We start from the raw sequence: 22,021 nt of genomic DNA, 5'->3' as shown, positions 1-22,021 counted from the left end.
CTCTTAGAAGGACACTTTCATTGGATTCAGAGCCCACACTGATCCACCATGATCTCCTCTGGATCCCCAAGTAATTACGTGCAAGGACCCTATTTCCGAGTAATGTCACATTCTGAGGTTCTAGGTAGATGTGAATTTGGGGGGCGGGTGTGGGGAACTATTCAACCCAGAGACTTGCCACTACTACTTCTCCAGTTTGAGGGAGAATTGTAATTCATAGTCAGATTCCACCACAGGGCCTTAAACATGGTCTTAGTTTCTGCCTGGACCCTCTCTCCTCTCTCCTCAGTGCAGACCCCTCCCAGCCTAGCTAACGTCTGCTGGACCTCAGACCCCAGGTACTTCTGAGGGAAACCTTGTCTGTCCTCATCCACCCCCAAAGCAGGCCAGTCCCTCTTTTAGAAGATTCTGAAGTAACCTGTGCTTCTGTTGGAACATTCTTCATATAATTAGTATTTTAAAATGTAGAGAATATAAATCCACATTATATATCTTTATTATTTTATATCAATATTATTTTATTAAATATTTACCCAGTAGCTAATATATTTTATTAATATCTATTCATTTTTATTACTATTTTATATAAAATTTCATTTCTGTAATGTATAATTTATAATATAAATAATATACATATTAATATATGTGTTATATATGTTAATATATAGTGTAATTTATTATAGTATAAATAATGTTAATGATATAATATAATATATATGTTAATAACATGTTAATTATATAATAATACAATATGTAAATAATATAACATGTCAATTTAATTCATAATACACTATAATAATTATATAAAGTTAATTAGAAAACTGACACATTAATTTGTAACATTAATTATAGGTTGACTGAAAATCTGTGAGGGCAGAAATCAGCTGCCTCATTCACTGTTTTGTCTGCACTGAGCCAGCAAGCCTGCACTCAGAATTTTGAACCTTATTCTCCTCATATCATCCCCTTAATTTTCAGAGAAAATCTGTTCCTTGGCACGAGTCTGACTCCCTTCTGGGTCTGCTTAGTGAACGCCTCACGGAAACTCCCCTTGTGAGTGTTGGGGGCTGGGGCAATAGTTGTGTGTTTTTTCTCTTCAGCCTCCACATTCACCCGTGGAAGCTGGGGAATGATTTATGGTTGGATTCAGTGTTGTGTGAGGGGTGTCTCCATATTGTCTTGAAATCCAAGGCAAGGCATTTTAAATACAGCTTTATTCATTGGCCCTGTTGGGATTTAAGACAAGAATGAAATCTGAAAACTCACTTTTCTTATTTGTTCTTCCCGTCAGTTTCTCCCCCCCCCCTTCTATCTCTCATCTCTGCCCTAGGGAAAGAGAGAATTGGGACATCTCGGTTTTAAAAACCAGACATTTTCTACAGACCAGGTCTGGGGACTCTGATCTGGAACTTAAGCCATTTGAAAGAGTCGTGGAACACTACATCAAAAACTAGTGATGTACTGTATGGTGACTGACATAACACAATTAAAAAAGAAATAGTCTGTGAGAGGCCCCTTTGGACTTTGAAGTGTATTTACTTATAGGTTTTGAAGTTATTTCAAAGTGAAATTGGGCCTTGTAAGCTTTGTGCCTGATAATTTAAGAATCCTTCTTTTTTAGTTCTTGAAGAAACAGCAATATTGAAATTTCCACAAATCTGCTTCATCAGACTTAGCTTTTCCTTCCCTTAAGTCATCCAGGAGATCATGTCCTTTTGCCCAAAGCCAAAGTACGTTGTGAGAAGAGGTGATGCCAATATGTAAATCCTTTGAGGAAGTTGGACAGGGAGGGGTAAACAGATCTCATGTTGATCATAAAAGCAAATTTTAAAACTGCAGTAAGTCTCTTTAGGAGGAAATGTCTGAAGAGAGCTCAGGATGTAAGGTGTTAATAACAGAAAAAAAAAAAAAAGAGCTCTCCTAGTTGTGGAGAGTTGCTGTGTTCTCTGACAGTATGGTGTCCTGGGGCTTTCCCTGAGCCCATGTGCAGTTAAGTATCTGGTGAATTGGGTGCCCTGATCCCCGACCTGCGACCCCTGCCGGCCTCATAAAGCTCTAGTCTGTGTGAAAAGTCTGTGTGAAAAGCTGTGGTTTGTCCTCACTTGGGGAAGTCAGAACAAGTGAAGGTGCCCCTTTATCTGTCAGAAATGTTTGAGTCTAAATGGAACAACACCACAGAGGAAAACTCTCATGTTTTTTTTTTCCCTCAGAGATTTGAGAAGGTCCTCTGGTCAGTGGTTTTGTTTCTCCCACTTCCACAGTCTTCCAGATCAAGCTCTTCCTGGTGCGCAATTCAAGAAATAACTTTTTGGGGTGTTTGTTTTTCTAGGCGGCCCATGGCTCTGATTTTGTTTTCGGATGTTTTCTGTTTGCTTTGAGCTGGAGGGTTCCAAGTTTAGTGTGTACCGTCTGCCAGCTATTTCCTGTTGAGAACGCTTGGTAACAAACTGAGTTCCTCATATTCTAAGACATGCCTGTGACTCAAATACCCACACCTGTTTGCACCTCATACAAAAGCAGAGTTGGCTCTTCATGCCAGGGGTGTTTTCCCCTGTAGTTGAAACCCTGTGTCTACAGAAACCCTCTCCAAACATTTAAAAAAATATCATAATGTTCACTAAGGGCATTGTAACATGTTGAAACATTTAATATTAAAAGCAATTGGGCTTTTGAAACCCCTGCCTCAAAAAAGTGAAAGAATCCCTTTTAAAGGAGGTGGCTGAGCCAAAAGGGAGGGTGGTCCATATTTCTGTGAGAAATGGCAGAAAGGTGCGTCAGGAAGGAGTGAGTGCTGAGAGAGGCAGCGTCGCTCTCGCACACATACACGTGCGTCTGATTTCGTCGTGGCAGTTGCTCGTGTCGGTGCAAGCAGCCCACGTGTTTTACAAAATACTAGGGGTCAGCTCATCTCACAGCTTGGGCTGGGCAACCTCCCAGGTTCCACCCGGAGTGCTGGGGCGGTTCCAGGGGCTCAGGGACCATCCTCAGAGTTCAGATCAGGCCAGAATGCTTGCAACTGCTCTGGGAGTTGCTCTGACCCCAGCCAGATGGACATGGAAGCAAAACAAGAGGCCACCCTTGGTCTGTGTTCTGAAAGACATGTGTCTCTTCTTTCTCTGGCAGAGAAGACGGCCCGCGGTTGGTGCTGGCTGCCTGTGCTAGCCTGATGCCCCATGGCACACGCAGGACACACACTGCGGTCCATGAGACCCTCAGAATGCCTCCCTGTGAGAGCTCTGTGTCTAAGACACATTTGCCCTGCCTCTCCAGATCTTCAGTTTTGGAATCATTTCTGAGTCTCTGCCTGTCCCTGTGAATTTGATCTTTCTAGAGACTCCTTTTCCCTGGCTTGACTGTGGTTCTCTCTGCTCCACTCAGACCATAGAATCAGCTTTGATCACTCTCCTCTGTGAGTTGCCCTGTCCAGGATTTCAGACTGGACACGGGCAACAGACAGGTCTAACTGGTCGACCTGTGATTACCTAGCAGATTTCTGAAAAGGCAAGGAGCTGACACTGGCATTTATTATGTGCCAAGCGGGAAACCAGCCTGCTTAGTCCGTTATCCTCTGCAATCCTCCCCATGATGCCATAGGTCTATGAATCGGAGGGGTTAGTCTCGGAGGTTAAGTGTCCTGCCCACAGGCCCAAGTGGAAATGCTGACACCTGAACCAAGCATAATCTTGCTCCAGATACTTGATACTGGGGTGAATTTTGGTGAAATTGTTTGGGTAATGAGTAAAGAGAGTCCTAATCCAAAAGAGCTCCTTTGCAGAAGGAGCCTTTTGCCGTTTGGTTTTTCCTGCTACTGGCCAACAGGTTTAAAGGAAATCTTTGTGAATTTCATGCATCTAACTTGTCTTCTCAAGAACGCTCTGCTGGATGCTTCTATACCCAGTTAGCTGAGTCCTACCCATCCCTAACAGAACTTCTTTGGCTACTGATGTTTTCCATCATCTCCTTTTGGGGACATATTTTGCTAGTATCATTATATTGCCTTCACTCACATTGAGTTCTCTAGGAAGCAGACGCAAAGTTAGAGCTAAGAGTGTGAAATGTCTGTGGGGATAACACCTGTGAAAGGAAACAGGAGGAAGCAGCACTGGACATGGGAGCCGCATAACCCTGCTGTCCCCCTCACAAAGCCCGATTGTCCAACAGGGAGTTCGAGGCCAAGTATGCCTGGGGGAGTCCCACAGTGGGTGGAAATTATCAACCCTCATCTCCGCACTGTCAGGAAGCAAGAATATCCTATCTCAAGGTCCTTCTAGCCAGACTAAGAATCAGAATGACATCAGGCATAATAACAGGGGAAAATCAAATTTAATAGCATCCTAGGAATCCACACAGACATGTAAATTCCAAAGACAGGCACAATGAAGTATATATATCATTCTGAACTAAGCAGAAGGAAGTAGGGGTCTGGGATTTCAAAAGTAAGGAATGCAATTCACAGGAAAATGAAGAAGAGTCCATGTTTGGTAAGCAAATGTTTTCTGGGCCACTCAGAAACAATGGGACATAGAAGCTTTAATCAAACAGGCCTTGCTAGGTTCCTCCCTGTCCACCATATCTAGCTCGTAGTATAATGTAGTTATCTATGCTGATAGCTCTCTTCTGGGAGTAGGTCATCTATCTAAATTCTTTTTAGGCGGTTGTGGAGGAGGTAAGGAGCTTTTCCCGAATCTTCGGAGTTTTAATTGTCTTTAACTCAAAATAATCTTCACAGCCAGGTTGCCCATCTCGGGGCACCCTGCCCTTGGCCCCATACCATCTCGTTCACCATTGGCCAGGAATTGCCCCAGCATGACCTTGACTTGAAAGCCAAGGTGGACTCTGATGAAGATGGCAACTGGAGGTCCTGAGCTAACACACTTCACCGGCTGGACAAGTCCTTACTGAAGGGACATCTGAGCACTACTTTAGCCCAGAGATTTGCCTGCCTCTTCCGTATTCTAATCCGTGTCAGCTCGTCACCACTTGACTGCACATTATCTCCCACGAACAATCCACAGGGACAAAGAATATGGTATTAAGACACCTCTTGCTTAGGTCCTGAAGGTGTGCCCAGACCGCCTGCGACCAGGAGGGGCCGTTCCTCGTGGAAGGAGAGGTGTCCAGTGCATAGTGCTGCTTGACAAGCACGGATTTAGAGTGAGGACCCTGTAGGGAGGGAGAGGGACGACTGGGCTCCAGAATGTCCCTGAAGGAGAGGCCGGCAATGCAGGGCGTAGCGGGTTTAGCCATTTTGTTTGGCCTTGGCTGAGCTGGGGGCCAAGTCGATTCCTTAATCCTCTGATTCTAGCTAATGGAAGCAAGTATTGCCTCTACTTTTCCAGAAATCTTGGGGACTGTCTCAGCTCATACCCGAGAAATGGAATTAGAGCTGGCCACGTCAACCCACACCCCAAGAAACCACCCTCCCCCTCCCAAATACTAACCTGCCTTTTGGGCTTGCCTGGAAATACCTCTTGTTTTCCCTGGGGCCCTTTTCTTATGGGTGTAGCACATATTTGGGTGTTAACATACCACGGAAATGGAATCCCTTGTGATATGAAAGTCGGGAGAGGTTTCTCTTGGCTGTTAGAAGTTGTAGCTCTTTTCCTTCATCTACACCTTATCATAATACCCAGCATGAGGATGGGGCTTCGCCACAGGGAATCCCAAGGTCACAGACTGGGATTGTTTGTAGTCAAATGGGAATTTGAATCCCTGCCACGCCTGCCAGCTCTGTGACCTTGGGCAAGTTATTCTCTCTAAGCCCCCGTTTGCTCGTCTCTACAACATGACTCATAATGTCAACCTTACCAGGGTTGCTTTCCACTGAAACGAGGTCAAGTGTGTGTGTCGTTAACCCCGTACACAGCATGTAGTTACAACTTCATATTGCATTCACCCCCTTGTCTGTTGTAACTCACGTTAGTTTGGGGAACTTTTAATAGAAACACACCATTAGGGGCGCCTGGGTGGCTCAGTGGGTTAAGCCTCTGCCTTCGGCTCAGGTCATGATCTTAGGGTCCTGGGATTGAGCCCCACATCGGGCTCTCTGCTCAGCAAGGAGCCTGCGAGAGCCTGCTTCCTGCTCTCTCTCTCTGCCTGCCTCTCTGCCTACTTGTGATCTCTGTCAAATAAATAAATAAGATCTTCAAAAAATAATAATAATTTTTTTAAAAAAAGAAAAAGAAACACACCATTAGAAGCAAGTTTTACATTTTTGTATCAGCATCGATGCTTGTACATCCAATAATTTAAGGTTTCTTTAAGGCTTAACTTGCAGTTATCTTTAAAATCTCAGTAGATAAGTACAAATGCCTCTGCATGTCCCTTGTCTGCACGTGAACTAAGAAGCAAGGGCCACAGAGATAGTCCTTTACGCCACAGTTTGCTTTGGTCGCTAGGAAGAATGCACGGATTGGAAGCCAAGATTTTTAATTGTTCTGTCCATATCTGTAAGGACTTGGCTTATCTGTTTTTCTAGGCCAGGGTTCTGTTGCTCTGGCTTTCTTGCATTTGAAGTCCTCCAAACCAAGAAGAGTCCTAAAGGCTCATGCAGATGGATAAACAAGAGGGAAAATATCCAACAAACCTAGCTTCTTAGGAGCATCCCTTTGCTTAGCGGAGAATGTTGCCAAACTTACAAAGCCAATGTAAGGGAACTTCTGTAGATTATGAGACCTGTCCAGCCCAGCTCTGCCTGCCAGAGAGCATTGGAAGAGGAAGAAAAAGAAGAGAAAAATCAGGCTTTAAAAAAGTCTCGGTACACTGTAGAGAAGAGGTTGAAGAGAACACTGCGTGACATTCGTTGGAACATGCCGATAGAGGTACTCCTCTTGCAATTTCTTAAGTATCTCTTCTCCGCTGACTTCAAAACAGTGAACAAAACTTGGGAAAGAAGCCCACTATCTTGATGGAAGCTGTTTTGACATAAGCAAAACCAGCCTTGGCGTGAGGTGAGGGCAGGCTTTGGCCAAGCCCACAGAACAGACCCTGGAAGGATTGAGGCAAGCGGAGGAAATTGGTTCAAGATGGAGCTGGAGCCCTTTGAAAGGGGAGGAAACTGGAGGGTGCAGACATTTCATCAGTGCTTGAATGAGTGTGTGAGTAGCTTCATGTGCGTTGTGAGATGTGTAGACCCCTTCTTTTAGCATCACCTCTAGGGAAGGGGAGAAGGGTGGCTGCCTTGCGAATTGTGCAGTGTGGGAGTTTGAGGATGAGTGGCTGTTGTGAACGCGCCCATCCAGCTGGTTTTAGGGAAGAGGAAAAGAAAGGGAGAATGTGTGTTACTAAGTCTCATAGGTTCCGGTGGCTTTCACCATGGAGGGACATGGAAGTGGCAGCAAGGGCAACATGGAACTGAGTCCCCGTGTCATCTTTTTTTTTTTTAAAGATTTTATTTATTTGACAGAGAGACAGAGATCACAAGTAGGCAGAGAGGCAGGCAAAGACAGAGGGGGAAGCAGGCTCCCTGCTGAGCAGAGAGCCCGATGCAGGACTCGATCCCAGGACCCTGAGATCATGACCTGAGGCCAAAGGCAGCAGCTTAACTCACTGAGCCACCCAGGTGCCCCTCTGTGTCATCTTTGACACATTTCTTAGGGCTTGGTGGCCTTGAAGCTAAAAAAAACAAATTGAACATAATCTCTAGGACATGGTGTGGCTTCAGTATCCTTGTACCTTGATCATAGCCTCTTTCAAGGCAAGGCCAAGGGCAGCACCACACAGAGGGAAACATAGGAATTGCTCTAGGAAATGCACTGAGCAAGGCTGGGAAGTTGGAGGTCAGGCAAGATTCAAGACAGGCAGAAGCTTCCCTGTTTTGTGTGTGTCTCAGACCTGGCCCATCTTCGGCTCTCAGGGGCACATCCTAGCAGAGACCTCTGTGATATGAAATGTCTTTTGCTGGCCAGGGAGCAAGGAATAGCGAAGCTATGGCAGGCTTATTAGCAGCATTCCAGACCAAGGCAGTACAGAAAAGACTCTGGGTCTCATAATAATCTTGTGCTGGTAACCTGGCCTGGACAAAAATAGCATGGAGAAAATTAAAAATGAAATGCTATTGATGTGAATATGTAGTAACTTGAATATATTAACATATGATACATATTATATACTACTACATTAGCATGATATTTGGAGCTTTTGCCTAGTTACTGTTAATGAGGAAAAAAAAATTTTCAAGATTTATGTATTATGTTAGAGAGAGTGGCAGGGGGCGGGTAGAGGGGGAGGAAGAGGGAGAATCTCAAGCAGATTCCCCACCAAGCAGAGCCTGAAGTGAGGCTCCGTCCCATGCCCCTGACCTCATGACTTGAGCTGAAATCGAGAGTTGGATGTTCAACCGCTTGAGGAACCCAGGTGCCCTAGAAAGATTTCCTTTGAAGGCAGATCTGGTTTATGATATCAGTGGAACAGTGGGGAAAAGTCTAGGAGACTAAATGGGAAGGGGTACGTATTCAAGTGCAGTCACACGAGGGTTTTTAAAGATAGGAGAGGCTACTGGGAGGTTCCATAGTCTAAACTAGAAGGAATGGTGAGTATGGCGGGAGAAGATACAGGGCAGGGTAGGGGAGGTACTAGCAGGTCCTTGAGGGCAATCTCCTCAGGACAACTGCGTATGATCTCAAGGAAAGGGAGAGAGATACCATCAAAAGGGCATGTCTACATGAATCAAGATTTTGTAAGGGGCAAATGGCAGAGAATGCATAAGGAGGTAGAGACTGGTGACTAAGAACCTAGTAAAAAAGGAATTGTTTTTAAGATGCAAGACACAAAAGACCCCATATTATATGATTCCATCTATATGAAATGGCCAGAAGACGCAGCCCTATAGAAAGAAAGTGGTGACTGGGATGGGGAATGAGCACTAATGGGTAGGAGAGGTCTTAATGGGGTCATGAAAATATTCTAAAACTGATTTATGGTGACGGTTGCACAACTTGATAAATGTCCTAAAAATACTGAATTGTACATTTAAAATGGATGAATTATATGCTGTGCAAAGTTGCCTCAAAGTCATTTTTTAAAAGAATTTTTAATAGAAATTCTCATTGACCTGTCATTTTTATTATAATGCTTATTAAGTGACAGCCACCATGCTAGGGGGGTACAAATATGAAGATTTTTTTTTTAAGAAAAGAGGGCGTAAGTAGGCAATTTTTACAGAAGCAAGTGACTAATAAGAATTTTGACCTCACTAGTCATCATTTGCTAATTATGACATGAGGTAGGTTTTGACTTTCATGCTGGCCAAGATTAAAAAGTGACAATATTCAGGAACAAACAGTTCTCTAAGGCACTACTGCTGGGATTCTAAATTGTTACCCCTTTCAAGAGGACAGATTAGAATTACGTAGGAAACCCTTGGATATGCTTTTGTCCAGCAAGAAGAACCTCAGACCTAGAAAATCTCCCTGAAGGAATTTATCTTCTGGGATCTTAAAATACTATTCATAGTCTTGCATCTCCCAAATTTCTCTCTCAAGGCTAGTCCTCTGCTCCAAATCCAGATTTAGATATCATCTCAAGCTAGACGTGTCCAGAACCGAACTCCAGAATGGCTCTCCGCATTCAGCATCGGTCAGAGAGCCCCCAGCCCCACAGGCGGCTCTACCAGCTCAGGTGAAGGCAGCGCTGCCCTTCTCGTTGCTGAAGCCAAACACTTAGACACCATCCATGACCTCTTGCTTTCTCTCACACGTCTGTCAGTTCCAAAAGCGCAGGCTGTTGACTCGGTCTTCCAAACTGATCATGAGTCTCACCATTTCTCACCATCCCCGTGGCTTCTCATTGAGCTGTTGCTGGGATTTTGGAAGATGGTTTTCCGTCTGGTCTCCCTCCTTCTACCTTTGACTCTGTCCCGGTCTGTTCTCCACACAGGAACAAAGGGGAACAAAGGGGATCGTTTTAAAACAGAGCACATATCACATTACTCCACTGCGCCCCATTTCACAGGAAAGTCTTGAGAGCAGCGTATACAGCCTTCCCGAAACCAGTCCCTGCTCCCTTGTCTCCTCTCGCTCTCCTCCTCCCTCGCCCCTCGTCTCCAACACCCCAATTCCTCAAACACAGCGGGCAGGCTTCCAGTGTACCACTCCTGCCCTGGCTCTTCCCTCAGTCTGGAACACTCTTTCCCCAGGCAGTGGCATGGCCAACGCTTTCATCTTTTTCAAGTCTTTGCTCTGTGTGTTCCTCCCAGTGGGGCCACCTCAGGCACAGCCCTTAAAATTTCCACCTGGCTCTTCCAGCTCCTGGCATGCTTCATCCTCTTTATCCTGTGTTCTCTGTTTTCCAGAACATGTCTCACCTTCTCACATATGATCTAGGATGCTTTAACAGATCCGTTGTTTATTGCCTGTCTCCCCTACCAGATAGTAAGTGCCACAAAGACAGGCATCATTTTGTTCACCGCCACACCCCCGCGTGCCTCCCGGCGTTTGGCGTGTGATAGGTATTCGGCAACGATTTGTTGAATGAATGAATGAATTTGTAAAGAGCAAGTAGCAAGCAGCAACTTCATGTCATAAAAGAGAAAAGTGATGAGCTCCCATGCACACTTTCTGAGCTCATCTCTCCACTCATGAGGTGAAACTGACTCATTCATGCACAGCAAAGTCTGACTTTTCCCAGCATTCCTCTGGGGGGGTGGGGAATGGGACCATCATCAGGATGACTTAGCCGAGCTATGTGGCTGGAGTTTTGATTTGATTCTGTATAGGCTGCAAGCTGATCTCATATAGTTATAAGAAGCCCTGATTCATTCACAGTAATTTAATAAAGAAATGCAATCAGTTGCAAAGAGAAGCCTGGAAGATCTCTTTTAAGGGCCAGTATCTCTGTAGTATGTTTTATTAGGTCCATTCTCATCACTGATCAGGCATTTTCTACTTAATTTAGCTTCTGAGTTTCTGTTTTCAACAAAGTAGATGGTGGCTTAAAAAAAAAAAAAACACATTGATTTGTGCAGAAATAAGTTGCATGAAAACTTTTGAGGAAAACTGGAACTTCTTGTAAACCTGTTGCTATATGTTGGAAAGGACCACAGCTCTGCTTCCTTGCTGTAAAGCTACACTGGAGGTGAAAATGTGTAGTGCATCCTGGCATAGGAGCTATTTCAATCATGCTCGTTAGTTTGAGATGTGAGTTTCTAAGATGAATACGAAAATCAATGATACCTTATTGCTGGGAAATCAGAACAACTTTTTCCATGATTTAGCTGCTTTTTATCCAGTGTTTTTCTGCCATGTCTCTGCCACCCCAATCCCTTTATATCCAGAAGCTCTTAGCAGGAAAGAGAAAGAGAACCAGCTCTGCTTCCACACAGAAGTGGATATTGCAGCAAAGGGTTGCAGGAAATGGAATTCAAGTAGGGAAAGGGCAGAAGGGAGTCCACTTAACACGACTGGACACAAATGTGCTTCTACCTTTGAGGTGATGCACTGAATTTAATCAGCGTTTGTAGAATCAGAGGGTAGAACACCTACCTTTTCTCTTACTCCTCTTAGTATATTTCACCTGTGTCTGATATGCCTTCAAGAAAGACCCAGTATTGGTTTAAGATGCATAGTTATTTTTATTTCTTACTCACTGATGTCAAGAAAAGATACATCATTAAGTTCCTTCTCTACATTCAAAGTTGGGGAGCAGGACCAGTTATAAACTGAGTTACTGTGTGGATTATCCCGCTGCAAAGCAAGAACCGTGATTTTACTTGACTGGGAAGCTAACCCAAGTTGTTCTGCCACAGTTTCAGGAATGCGGGCAGAAAGCATGAGATTCTGGGATCAAAGATGAAAGATTGTTTATTATTCATAGAAATAGCAGTAGCCAGATTCTCAGCATCTGTGGCCCAGTTCCCTTCAGGGCAATGTGGATCTCTGTCCCAGTGGATAGATGGGTATGATTTAAATTTGACCACTAAGCTCTATGGTGGTAACAAGTTCTGGCAGCTGATAATTTGGGTTGAGTTCGAATGTCTAATACTGTATCATAGGTCCAAAAAAATTCTTGAATAAATACTTATTTATATACCTATTATATACCTATATACCTAAGAATATACGTATTTTTCACTACCGACCTGTGTTTTGGGAAACAAAACTTGGATTTGGGAAATCCAAGTTGTATGATTTAAAAAAATAATTAAATACAGATTTCATAAAAAGAGGACAGATTCATGTGTTCATACTCTCTGTTCTTGGCCCCAGATGAGGGAGAAGAGGAAAGAGTTGCTGACCCCAGCTATTTATGCTGGATGAGGAGGTGAGAATGAGCAGAACTGGGCAGTCACCTCCTTCATACAGCAGTTGGAATATGGTGTTCAGTCCCTTATGCTCTAAGCCTAGACTCTGGTCTATTTTCAGCGCCTTACTGGTGCCTGAGCCCCATCTTCCGCCACGTAATCGGGGCTGATTAGAAAGTGGCCATGTGAACACACAGGGATAGCAGTCACTCTTCTCAGCACTATAAACAGCCCAAACGTTCTGCCTACAGAGTCCCCAGAAGAAAGTTTGGCTCATTCCAGGGAGGGTTGTGGAATCGGGGAGAAGTAAGCCCCAAATTCCAAGTAGCTGGGAGGCAGCACCTGAGACAGACTGGTCTTGGGGAATCTGATTCTCCAGGAAATGTTTCTCCTCCTCCCACCGCCTCTTACGGAGCTGTCTGAGCTCGCCTCCCCCTGTTTCCCAGCCAAGACTTCACTGGGAAATTAATCTGTATATATTTAACACTTCCTCTCAACCCGTTCTCCTCTGGGAACCTACAGATTTATAACCTCAGACAGCCCTCTGGGTTAATTAGGCTTAGCAGGTTTTCAAAGGACCACAAACAGCTTTTTAGCCTCCCTTTGCACTCTGCGAGAGGCAGTCGTGGGCAAGAACAACTGATCTCCGTTCATCCTGTGTGTTAGAGTGCCTATCAGCAGTTAGTCCCATTCTGTAAAACTCATAACTGATCCTAGGAACTCATCTAGAAATGTCTTGCGGCCGGTGTTTGCTCTCCTCTTGTCTATACTGGGGACCGGACTTAACTCAGATGAAGTAAGAATGTCTGCTTTGCAGAAAAGTCTGAGTTCTTGAATTCTTTTATGTTGTCTGAGTTATGTTGTCTGAGTTTTCATGACATTGTAGTACAGGCCAATGCCCAGGGGTGGCAATCCAACTTACTCTGAATTACACACACATATACACCAGTGGTTCTGCCTGGCAGCGCCCCTCTGTGGGTTCACATATGTTCCTGGCATCAGTAGTTGATGGCCAAATGCCCAAGAGGATTGTCAAAGGCAGCTGGAGATTGGTTCTTCAGAGGACATTGGCAAGACAGTCTAGAATATCAAAATTGCTCAGCTGCCCTAAGCCTTCTTTTGATAGAATTGGGGCATGGGTATATAATTGTGCGTCATTGGCCTTCCAATACCTGTCTGTCTTTTCCTCTCTCTTATCTCCTGCTTGCCTGTCCTGGTACTTCGGATTCCAGGCAGCTTTATCCTTCTAGCTTTTCCCAGCACCCAGCCTCCCCTGTGACCCTTCCTAGGCCTCCCATACCTAGAGAGCCCAGACTCCAGAATTAAGATAGATCATCAAGAAACAGGAGGTGCTCAAAAGTTGTTGTTTTTGTTTGTTTGTTTTGGTTTTGCTTTTTTTGTTTTGTTTTTTTCTTTTTGTTAAAGCACAGTTTGAGGGGAAAGGGAGGTAGAAGGGAATTTAGTCACAAAACATGCTTGCAAAGACCAAGTTAAGGAGGAAACTCAACACATTTCAAAGGGAGGGCTCTAGGCTGGAATTTGGAGCTCCATTTCTGGATATGCTCATCTTTCCTCATTTATCTTAAGACCATCCTGGGAGGGTCAAAATCAAATAAATTTTAATTGAGTTGAATTAATAACTTTACATGCCAGTAAACAGTTTTACATTTTGGGAAGAAACCAAATAATAATAATAATAATAATAATAATAATAATAATAACAATTACATGGTAGAGAAGCCTACAACAGGTTAGTTTTACCTGTTGTTGTTGAAGAGAAGACCTAATTTTCTGGACCAGGATTGTATTCCATTTCTTCTTTCTCAAAGACTTCTTGGAAGTTTAAAGATTCTAATGGTGGGTAGGAATTCTTTTGAATAGAAACAGAGATTTGGAAGCATGAATTAGCTAAGAAGGTGCTAGAAAAGTTAGGTAAGTCATTTCGGTACAGATGGAGAGGGAAGCATTACATATAAGGTGATTGGAAGAATTGCAAGAAACTACCTCTGCCTAAAAAGTCTTCTCACCAATTTGCTGTGATATCCATAGTTCATTCATTACACTTTGTCTTTGGGATGACCTTAGAAGTCTCAGTGTCCAGGAAGGAATAAAATAGAGTTCCCTGTCTCCAGAGTTCCCTGTCATAGAGTTCCCTGAAGGTGTCAGAGCCTTATTTATTGCTAGGAAGTCTGGAGACGATGGGGAGATGGTGCCAAACTAAAGATAAACTCCTCTGGCTTTGTAGTTTTGTTGAGCATGGGCTCTGCAGAAAGAATAAAATAATCTCGGTCACAAGGCTCTTGAAGCTTCCATAAGAGTAGAAATACCTAAGATCCTATGCTTTGAGTCGATGGGCCTGCCTTTTCAGCCCTGAAAAAGAAGGTCTCTGCTCAGAACCCATCAAACTGCTCGGAGTTCTAATGCAAAAGATCGAATCCCTAAAGCAATTGTAAAGGAATTGCCTATCCAGGTGGGATTCTTTTCAAATTGATGGTGAGTGTCCAGGAGACCTCGGACAACTTGGACGTAAAAGGAATACTTCTGTTTTTCCAGGGTTCTGTTTTGTCCTTGGCACTGGGTCAGTACCTTCAGGATGGCCTGCTACTTTAATCAGAAGTCTTCCCAAGAAACTAGCATTTCACAGTTATTAAACTGTAAAAGCAACTCGGAGATGACCCGTTTTAACACCCTTGTCTTACAGACGAGGATACTGGCGTGACTGACACAACACAACTGCACAGTGCACGTGGGGTTTGGAAAGCAGGAGGGCCTGGGTCGACCACTTGGCAGTTATGTGAACCTGGGCACATAATTAAGTATTTCTGAGCCTCAGTATCTTCTTCTGTAAAGAATGTTCTTAAGGAGCACCAACTCAAAGAAGTAACTCAAAACTTGGCCAGAATTATTATATCTGCTATTGTTTTTTTTTTTAAGATTTTATTTATTTATCAGAGAGAGGGGGGGAGAGAGCGACCACAGGCAGACAGAATGGCAGGCAGAGGCAGAGGGAGAAGCAGGCTCCCCGCTGAGCAAGGAGCCCGATGTGGGACTCGATCCCAGGACGCTGGGATCATGACCTGAGCCGAAGGCAGCTGCTTAACCAACTGAGCCACCCAGGCGTCCCATGCTATTGTTTTTTAATGGAGACATGATTCACATCACATAAAATTCACTATTTTAAGGTGTACAATTCAGTGAGTATATTCACAGTGCTGTGTGACCATCGTCACTATCTAATTCCAGAACATTTCCATCACCCCTAAAAAAAGCCTGTACCTGTTAACAGTCCCAGTTCTTCCTTCCCCCTAACTCCTGGCAACCACTGATCTACTTCCTGTCTCTCTGGGTTTGCCTACTCTGGACATGTCCTATAAATGGAAAGACATACGGCCTTTTGTGGTCTGGTGTCTTTAAACCTAGCATCACTTAAGTTACAGTGTATACTTCATTTTTTATTACTAAATCATATTCCGTTACAGGGATAAACTACATTTTGTCTGTCTATTAGTAGGTTGATGGAAATTTGGTATAATCCCCATAGTTTTACATGGCTAGGCCAAAGCCAGAATGAGAACTTGGGTGTCTGACTCTCTCCCTGGCCCTGTTTTTACTACCCCAACACTGTTTTTCATAACCTCTGGCATATGTGTTGCATTAAGAGTAGTGATTTGCTCAGAGAAACCCTTACAGTCTGGCTAATAACTACTCTTAGAAGATTTTATACCTTTACGGAAATTTTTCCAGGGTGGGAAAAAAGTACACAACTCAACAAAATGAAATCTGAATGCTGTAGGAAAATTGTGCTGAGAACCAAGTTTAATTTTCATTTAGTAGACTCCAGTGGACTGCTTTTACCTGTTCATCTCACTGTATCACACAGAATAGCCTGAGGTCTGTGTGGTACCCTTTATCTACCTGGCTTTTACGTCTAAGTTCATTACCATGGTTTATAACCCAGGATCAAAGAAAGTTTTTATTGATTCTGGAGGTGGTTTGAGGACCCCTCTCTCTGTTTACTCTACTTCATGGTAAAAATTCTTCTTCAGTGAGACTGGCACTGTCATTGCATTAACCTGACCATTAGGTGTGGGCGATAACATGGCTTTGGCCCAGAATTTAGTACATTTCAAACACAGCTGATAACCTGGCTCCTTCTTGCATACGGACCGCCCCGGCTCTCAGGTCTGAGCTGCAGGCCTGGGGAGAGAGCAGCTAGCTTGGCATACTTGAAAAAATTTTCCACTTTTCACTTGTTGAGGACATTGGCATTTTCTTTGTGGGCACATGAAGACTGGAAGCAGGTCCAACTCATTAAGGGTTTGGTTGTTGACATTCTTTACTTGTGACCCGGTGATGTGTAGAATGTGGCAGCGTTCCATGGTGAAGGCATTTCCCTGGGTTCATCTGGGGTTTGCGTGTCCTTAGCTTGGGCGGCATGAGTGGAGGGTCTAGCCTAGCCTGGTTTCCTGACTTGGAGCAAGTGTGGGTTTTTCTGCTAAAGCTTTAATGGTCCTGAACACCACCAATTACTTGTCTCGTTGGGGGTTCTGTCTATGGTTATTCCTTGAGATCTGGAGCCGCTCTTGTGTGTCAGGCTTCACACGCTTCATCTCATTTGTGCGATTTCCTGCTTCTGAGCGTTCGCCGCTCCTCAAGTGCATGACACACAACCCAAGCCGGGCTTATCTGCTTTGAGCTAAGTATCCCTCTCCCCTCTCACTTTTCCTGGTTGACACAGTTTCCAACAGGCTTCTTGGTCCCAGTCATCCCATGTCTGCATGTTTCTCATTATGTCGGGGTTCCTCTTCATGCGATACCCCAACTGAAAATGACACTCCTTGTGCACCAGGAACCACCCGAACTAGAACCATTATCAGGAAGTGAACTTGACACACGTTCAATGTAGCGGACCGTTGCACCGCTTGTCGGTTGCACCTTGATCCCAGCCAGCACTCTCCTGCTCTGCTCTCTTCTCGCTTCAGTGCTGTGAGGCAGAGGTCCTTCTTCTGCAGCTGATACTTTGATCCTAAGAGCAGAACCTCACATTTCTCCTCAGTCTGTTTCAGCTATTCTTTACCCCGGGGACTTGCAGAGTAATTGTGGCAAAAGCATGTGAATGGAGGAGTGCCTGGCTGGCTCAATCCTTAGGGCCTGCAACTCTTGATATCGGGGTTATGAGTTCAAGCCCCACATGGGGCAGGTTCACTTAAAAAAATTTTTTATAGGGGTGCCTGGGTGGCCCAGTGGGTTAAAGTCTCTGCCTTCAGCTCAGGTCATGATCTCAGGGTCCTGGGATCGAGCCCCATATTGGCATCTTTGCTCGGTGGGGAGTCTGCTTCCTCCTCTCTCTCTGCCTGCCTCTTTGCCTACTTGTGATCTATGTCTGTCAAATAAATAAATAAAATCTTTTTTTTTAAATTTTTTATAAACTATGTGAATGTGAGGCTTGAGTAATTCTAGTACAAGATATCGTTGAGGAAATGGAGAATTACTGCTTTTTTTAATCCCATGTTACGATTGGCTCTGTGACTAGAAAAGTCCATTTCTGACTACCTACTGTAGGGTGTTTTCTTTAGTAATGTCTAGTTCATGGGGGTTTTGGTTTGCTCAGGGGTTCTTTTTCACATCAGCAATTCTGTAGATTAAAATAAGGGCATATTGAGCCTCTGTAGGAAGCTCAGTACCTCAGTTACCTGGGCAGGTGGTTAATCACATTAATCACACAGGTCCCGTGCATCAGCCCAATGCGATGGTCAAGAACGCTGTTCTGGGGGTGTTAACCGGCACGTCTGTGTTTGTTGCAGTTACCTGGCTGAACAGTGCTGGAATGGCGGCTTCATCTACCTGATCATGCTGCGCCGGTTCAAGCACAAAGTCCACTCTCCTTACAATGGCAGCAGTAGCAACAGCTCTGAACCAGGAGAGACACCGACCTTGGAGCTGGGTGACCAAGCTGTGAAAAAGGGGAAACGAGCAAGAAAGTTTGGAGTCATTTCCAGGCCTTCTCCCCAGAAGACCACTGAAGAACCCAAGAGCGGTCCTGGCTGTGAGTTGGACAATGACCCCATCTCTGAGTCGGACAATGGCCCAGACCCTGAACTTGGAAACGGTCATGCTTTTGAGCTAGAAAATGGCCCAGAATCTCTCAAGGAGCTGGCCGGATCCCATCTAGACAGTTCAGAAGCAGACAGAGGGACGGAGCATAGCATTCCAAAGACAGATGCTTCTCTACCCACAAGCAATGACAAACACCGCTTCTCAAAATCTGGGAAGACAGACTTCCAATCGAGTGACTGCCTGGCACGGGTAAGCTTTGCTTTGATTATAGAGCCTGAATTTTAACAGAAATACTGTTGAAGTTGCTTTTAAGCCTCAGAAAATATATCTAAGATGGCCTTGTATTTAGAAGCCAAAACATTTATTATGATAAATGGTCAGAGGACAGAACAATAACAAAAAAAAAAAAAAAATTCAAGTCATTTTGTCCTACTTAAATAAAGAGCTAGTTGAGTGATGCTAAGTGGAAAATTCAAGCCTTCTGTGGTATAATTTGAGTCATATGAGCCCCAGATAAAGTACTTGAACTGCATCATTATTTATCACTACCGTCCCCAGTGGAATTGCCACAGCAAGGCCCAGAATTCCTGGTGGCAGCTGATAGCACGAACATTCAACCTCAGCACTACACAGGAAGGATGTTCACCATGCAGAGAAGCATCTGCTTTTCTTTTTAACACTTCAAAACCAGTGACATTTTTATGGGTTCATGTTATTAAATTGCTGAATTCCAGCAAAGTTTGGAAATTTCACAGAAGTCTCTGATACTATGATATCCAGCTGTGATGGTCAGGGTTAGTCTTCTCTAAAGGCAAAGCAGATGTGGTATACTCTGAATGGTGCTGGGTACACTTCTAGCCCTAAACCACCTCCTTCGTTATAACCAACATTCTCCCTTGAAGTGAAATAGCTCTAGGGTAAGCATGTTCCTTCCAAGATTCCTCTTGGCACATATTCTTGTGGGTTCCTAATGAAGTAGTTACTTGCTACGTGGTTTCTGATTGGTTTCCTCTCTGAGTCCCTCCATGAGACACCCTTTTGGGATGATAGAGAAAGTTGAAAAGATAGAAAATGGGCACAGAAGAAGTATCAAGTTCAGCTTTGCATACTGCTGAAATGGTGCCCTGGCAGTGAATAGAATTTCTAGTAAGGTTGTTTCATGCATATCTCTGTAATCACAGCTGATCTGTTTAATGAGAGTAGAGGAATTAAAATAACCCCTCTCTCGGGGGACCATGTTCCTTCATCGGAGGTTCTCAATGATCTTCATAAAGCCTTACCCAGGGGAGGCATGATTTATAGGAGGAATGTGTAAATGAAGGAGAAGAAAAAAGTAATGTCTCTACCAATGATTTTCTACAAACTTTATGGTCCCTCTCAAAAAAGAATTAAGGGCAAGAAGATTATAATGTGTTTCTTATTGGTAATAATCTACTTGAATATGACTTTTTCTCCAAATGATTAAATTATGAATACACAGAAAGCCTAGAGTGAGTAAGTTAGGGAGTGTTGGTTCTCTTAATAATTTTGAAGGTTTAAGTTCCAGAAGAGATTGAATCTCATATATAGTCCAAAGAACAGGATTTGAAAATAATTTAGAAATGACTTTAAAAGGGGAGAAAAAAAAAAGCGTTTAAGAGGCTACTATTCTCTGCTCATCTTAACTAAAGGCTGTAACATAAAATTGAATTTCTGGATTAGACTATATCTGAAGGCTACACATCAGAGTTTCTTTGCCTGGTTTTTGCACTCAAGTTCAAATGTCCAAGAAGATATAAATGAAATGGTGATTTAAAAAAAAAATACAACTAGGTCTTTTGCCTTTGGGACATTTTTCTAAAACCACGTGCCAACAGAAAGAAGACACCTGCCCTCTGGAATTTGCATTCTTCATAACTGTCTGTAATCTGTAGGCTGAGTGTTGACCCTGGGTTATACTTCCCATCTCAGAAAGTCAGCATGGACCACACATCCTTGCAGGCATGAATATATTTTAGCACCCTTTTCAACCCCAGAAGCATCATTGTTTGATGCATGTACGCCGGATTGATTAAGTTGGCAAGAAGTAAGGCTTCACAGCTTCCCCCACATCCAGATATCACCCAGATTGGAACCAGTAGACCATCACAGAAGGTCCTGTAGGTTCTTGGGCTGAGGAGATTTTTATTTTTACTCTGGGATGAGCCCAAGGTCATACTAAAATGGAATTTCCAGGAAAACAAAAATTAGGTATTTACCTCTTAAACCCTTGGGGTAAAAAAATTCCATTCCATTTGAATAATGGGAGATTAAACATGTCAGCATTGTTCTGTTCCTGCTTTATTAATGATTTAATATATCTACAAAGACTTAATAAATTACAGAAAAGGCTTATAATCATTCAGCCCATTTTTATTTGTCAGATGCTTCTTTTTCATAGACTGTTATTTGTAACATGAAAATAAATCTTCAGTCTTTGTTTTCATATCCTCTTTCCCTTTAACAGAATTATAGGAAACATGTTTCCTATAATAAATATCTTCTTTTTAAAAAGCCATATGTTTCTATAAAATATTAACACATAATACTACATATGCAACCAGATTAATGTTTTAAACTATAAAAGTTAGGCCCATTGTCTAAAACGTAATCTCTTAGGACATAGATAAGAAATTTTAGAACTGAGGTCAGAGTTCCTTACTCCCTGTCTAGGGAAGACCATTGCTCATCCAAGGGGAAAGTTCTTGCAAGCCTCTTTACTACAGATGTGTGTTTCTGTAATGCAGCATGGTCAAAAATAAATGTGACTTAGTCACATCACAGTGAAAAAAAGAACCCTGCTGTTTGCCAGCCAGACAAATTTATTCATAGCTGGTGTGTGTGTCTGTGGGTCCATTTGGGGGCTCCCCGTAACACTTGTAGTTCACCCTGTACAGTATCAGACCTCTTCCCTAGACCCTCAGCAGAGACCTCAGGAAGGCTGCCCCAGGTCTGAATCTGCAGGAAAAGGAAACTCAGAAAGCAAGTCACACCCAGGACATCTCCTGAGTCCTCCCTGATGTTCGCACCAAGCAGAAGCAGTATACGGATGGTCCTAATCTAGTAAGCCCCTCCATGGTCACGGGATGAACTTCTATCCTTCTATGTGGTAATGTCTCTCCTCAGTCCGCGTGGGCTCCTTCACCCCTCTCCTGCGCCCTCCACCCCGAGCTTTCCACCACGAGCCTGTAGTACATCTCCATCTTGCGTATCTCACATCGTGCCTAAAACTCGACGCATGACTTTCCCACACCACCACACCGGCTCTGGTATTCCAGGTCCTGCCACGTGTCAAGTTGCCCAAGTCAGAAACCTGAGATTCCAACTAGCAGTCTCTCACCTGGTTTGTCTAGAACTTTCCCTGGTTTTGTGCTGCCAAGCCCACATCCCGGGAAATGCCTTCATCCCAGCAAATTGGGACAGCTGGTATCCTACAGTCAGCAGGAACGCTGCCCTCTTCCTTCCCCCCTGTCCGGCTCATCACCAAGTCCCGTCCGCCCCAGCTCCCCTTGGGGTCTCCCCGCACACCTCACTCCTCTCCCCCACTCCTGCAGCTCTCTGTCTGGGCCAAGCTGCTTTCATTTCCCACGTGGGTAGTCATAGCATTCTGCTGCCCATCCCACGGTCCAGTGTCATCCCGTCATCCGCTGTCCCCACGGCAACCAGAGAGCGCATCAGGTGTGCGCGTGCGCGCTTGCACACTCAGCC

The 22,021-nt window shown here is 44.0% G+C and overlaps 1 protein-coding gene across 13 annotated transcripts in view; it reads left to right on the top strand.

The window, feature by feature from the left end:
• The window catches only part of PDZD2 (PDZ domain containing 2), a 350,615-nt gene that overhangs the window by 239,141 nt on the left and 89,453 nt on the right, over positions 1-22,021 (top strand). For 11 of the 13 annotated variants that reach the window (XR_014309966.1, XR_014309967.1, XM_082724475.1 and 8 more), the window contains one exon: positions 18,043-18,544. Coding sequence is in view for 11 of the 13 variants with exons in the window: in XM_082724475.1 (XP_082580601.1) it covers positions 18,043-18,544 (502 nt within the window). In the remaining 2 variants the exon portion in view is untranslated. Of the gene's footprint in view, positions 1-6,493; positions 6,822-6,852; positions 7,098-18,042; positions 18,545-22,021 lie in introns of those variants that run through there. The other 2 variants (XM_082724480.1, XM_082724477.1) reach the window with 2 other exon arrangements.

The sequence above is a fragment of the Mustela nivalis genome (assembly GCF_964662115.1).
Source record: "Mustela nivalis genome assembly, chromosome: 3".
Classification (NCBI taxonomy): Eukaryota; Metazoa; Chordata; class Mammalia; order Carnivora; family Mustelidae; genus Mustela; species Mustela nivalis.
This window is presented reverse-complemented; position numbering and strand designations above follow the sequence as displayed.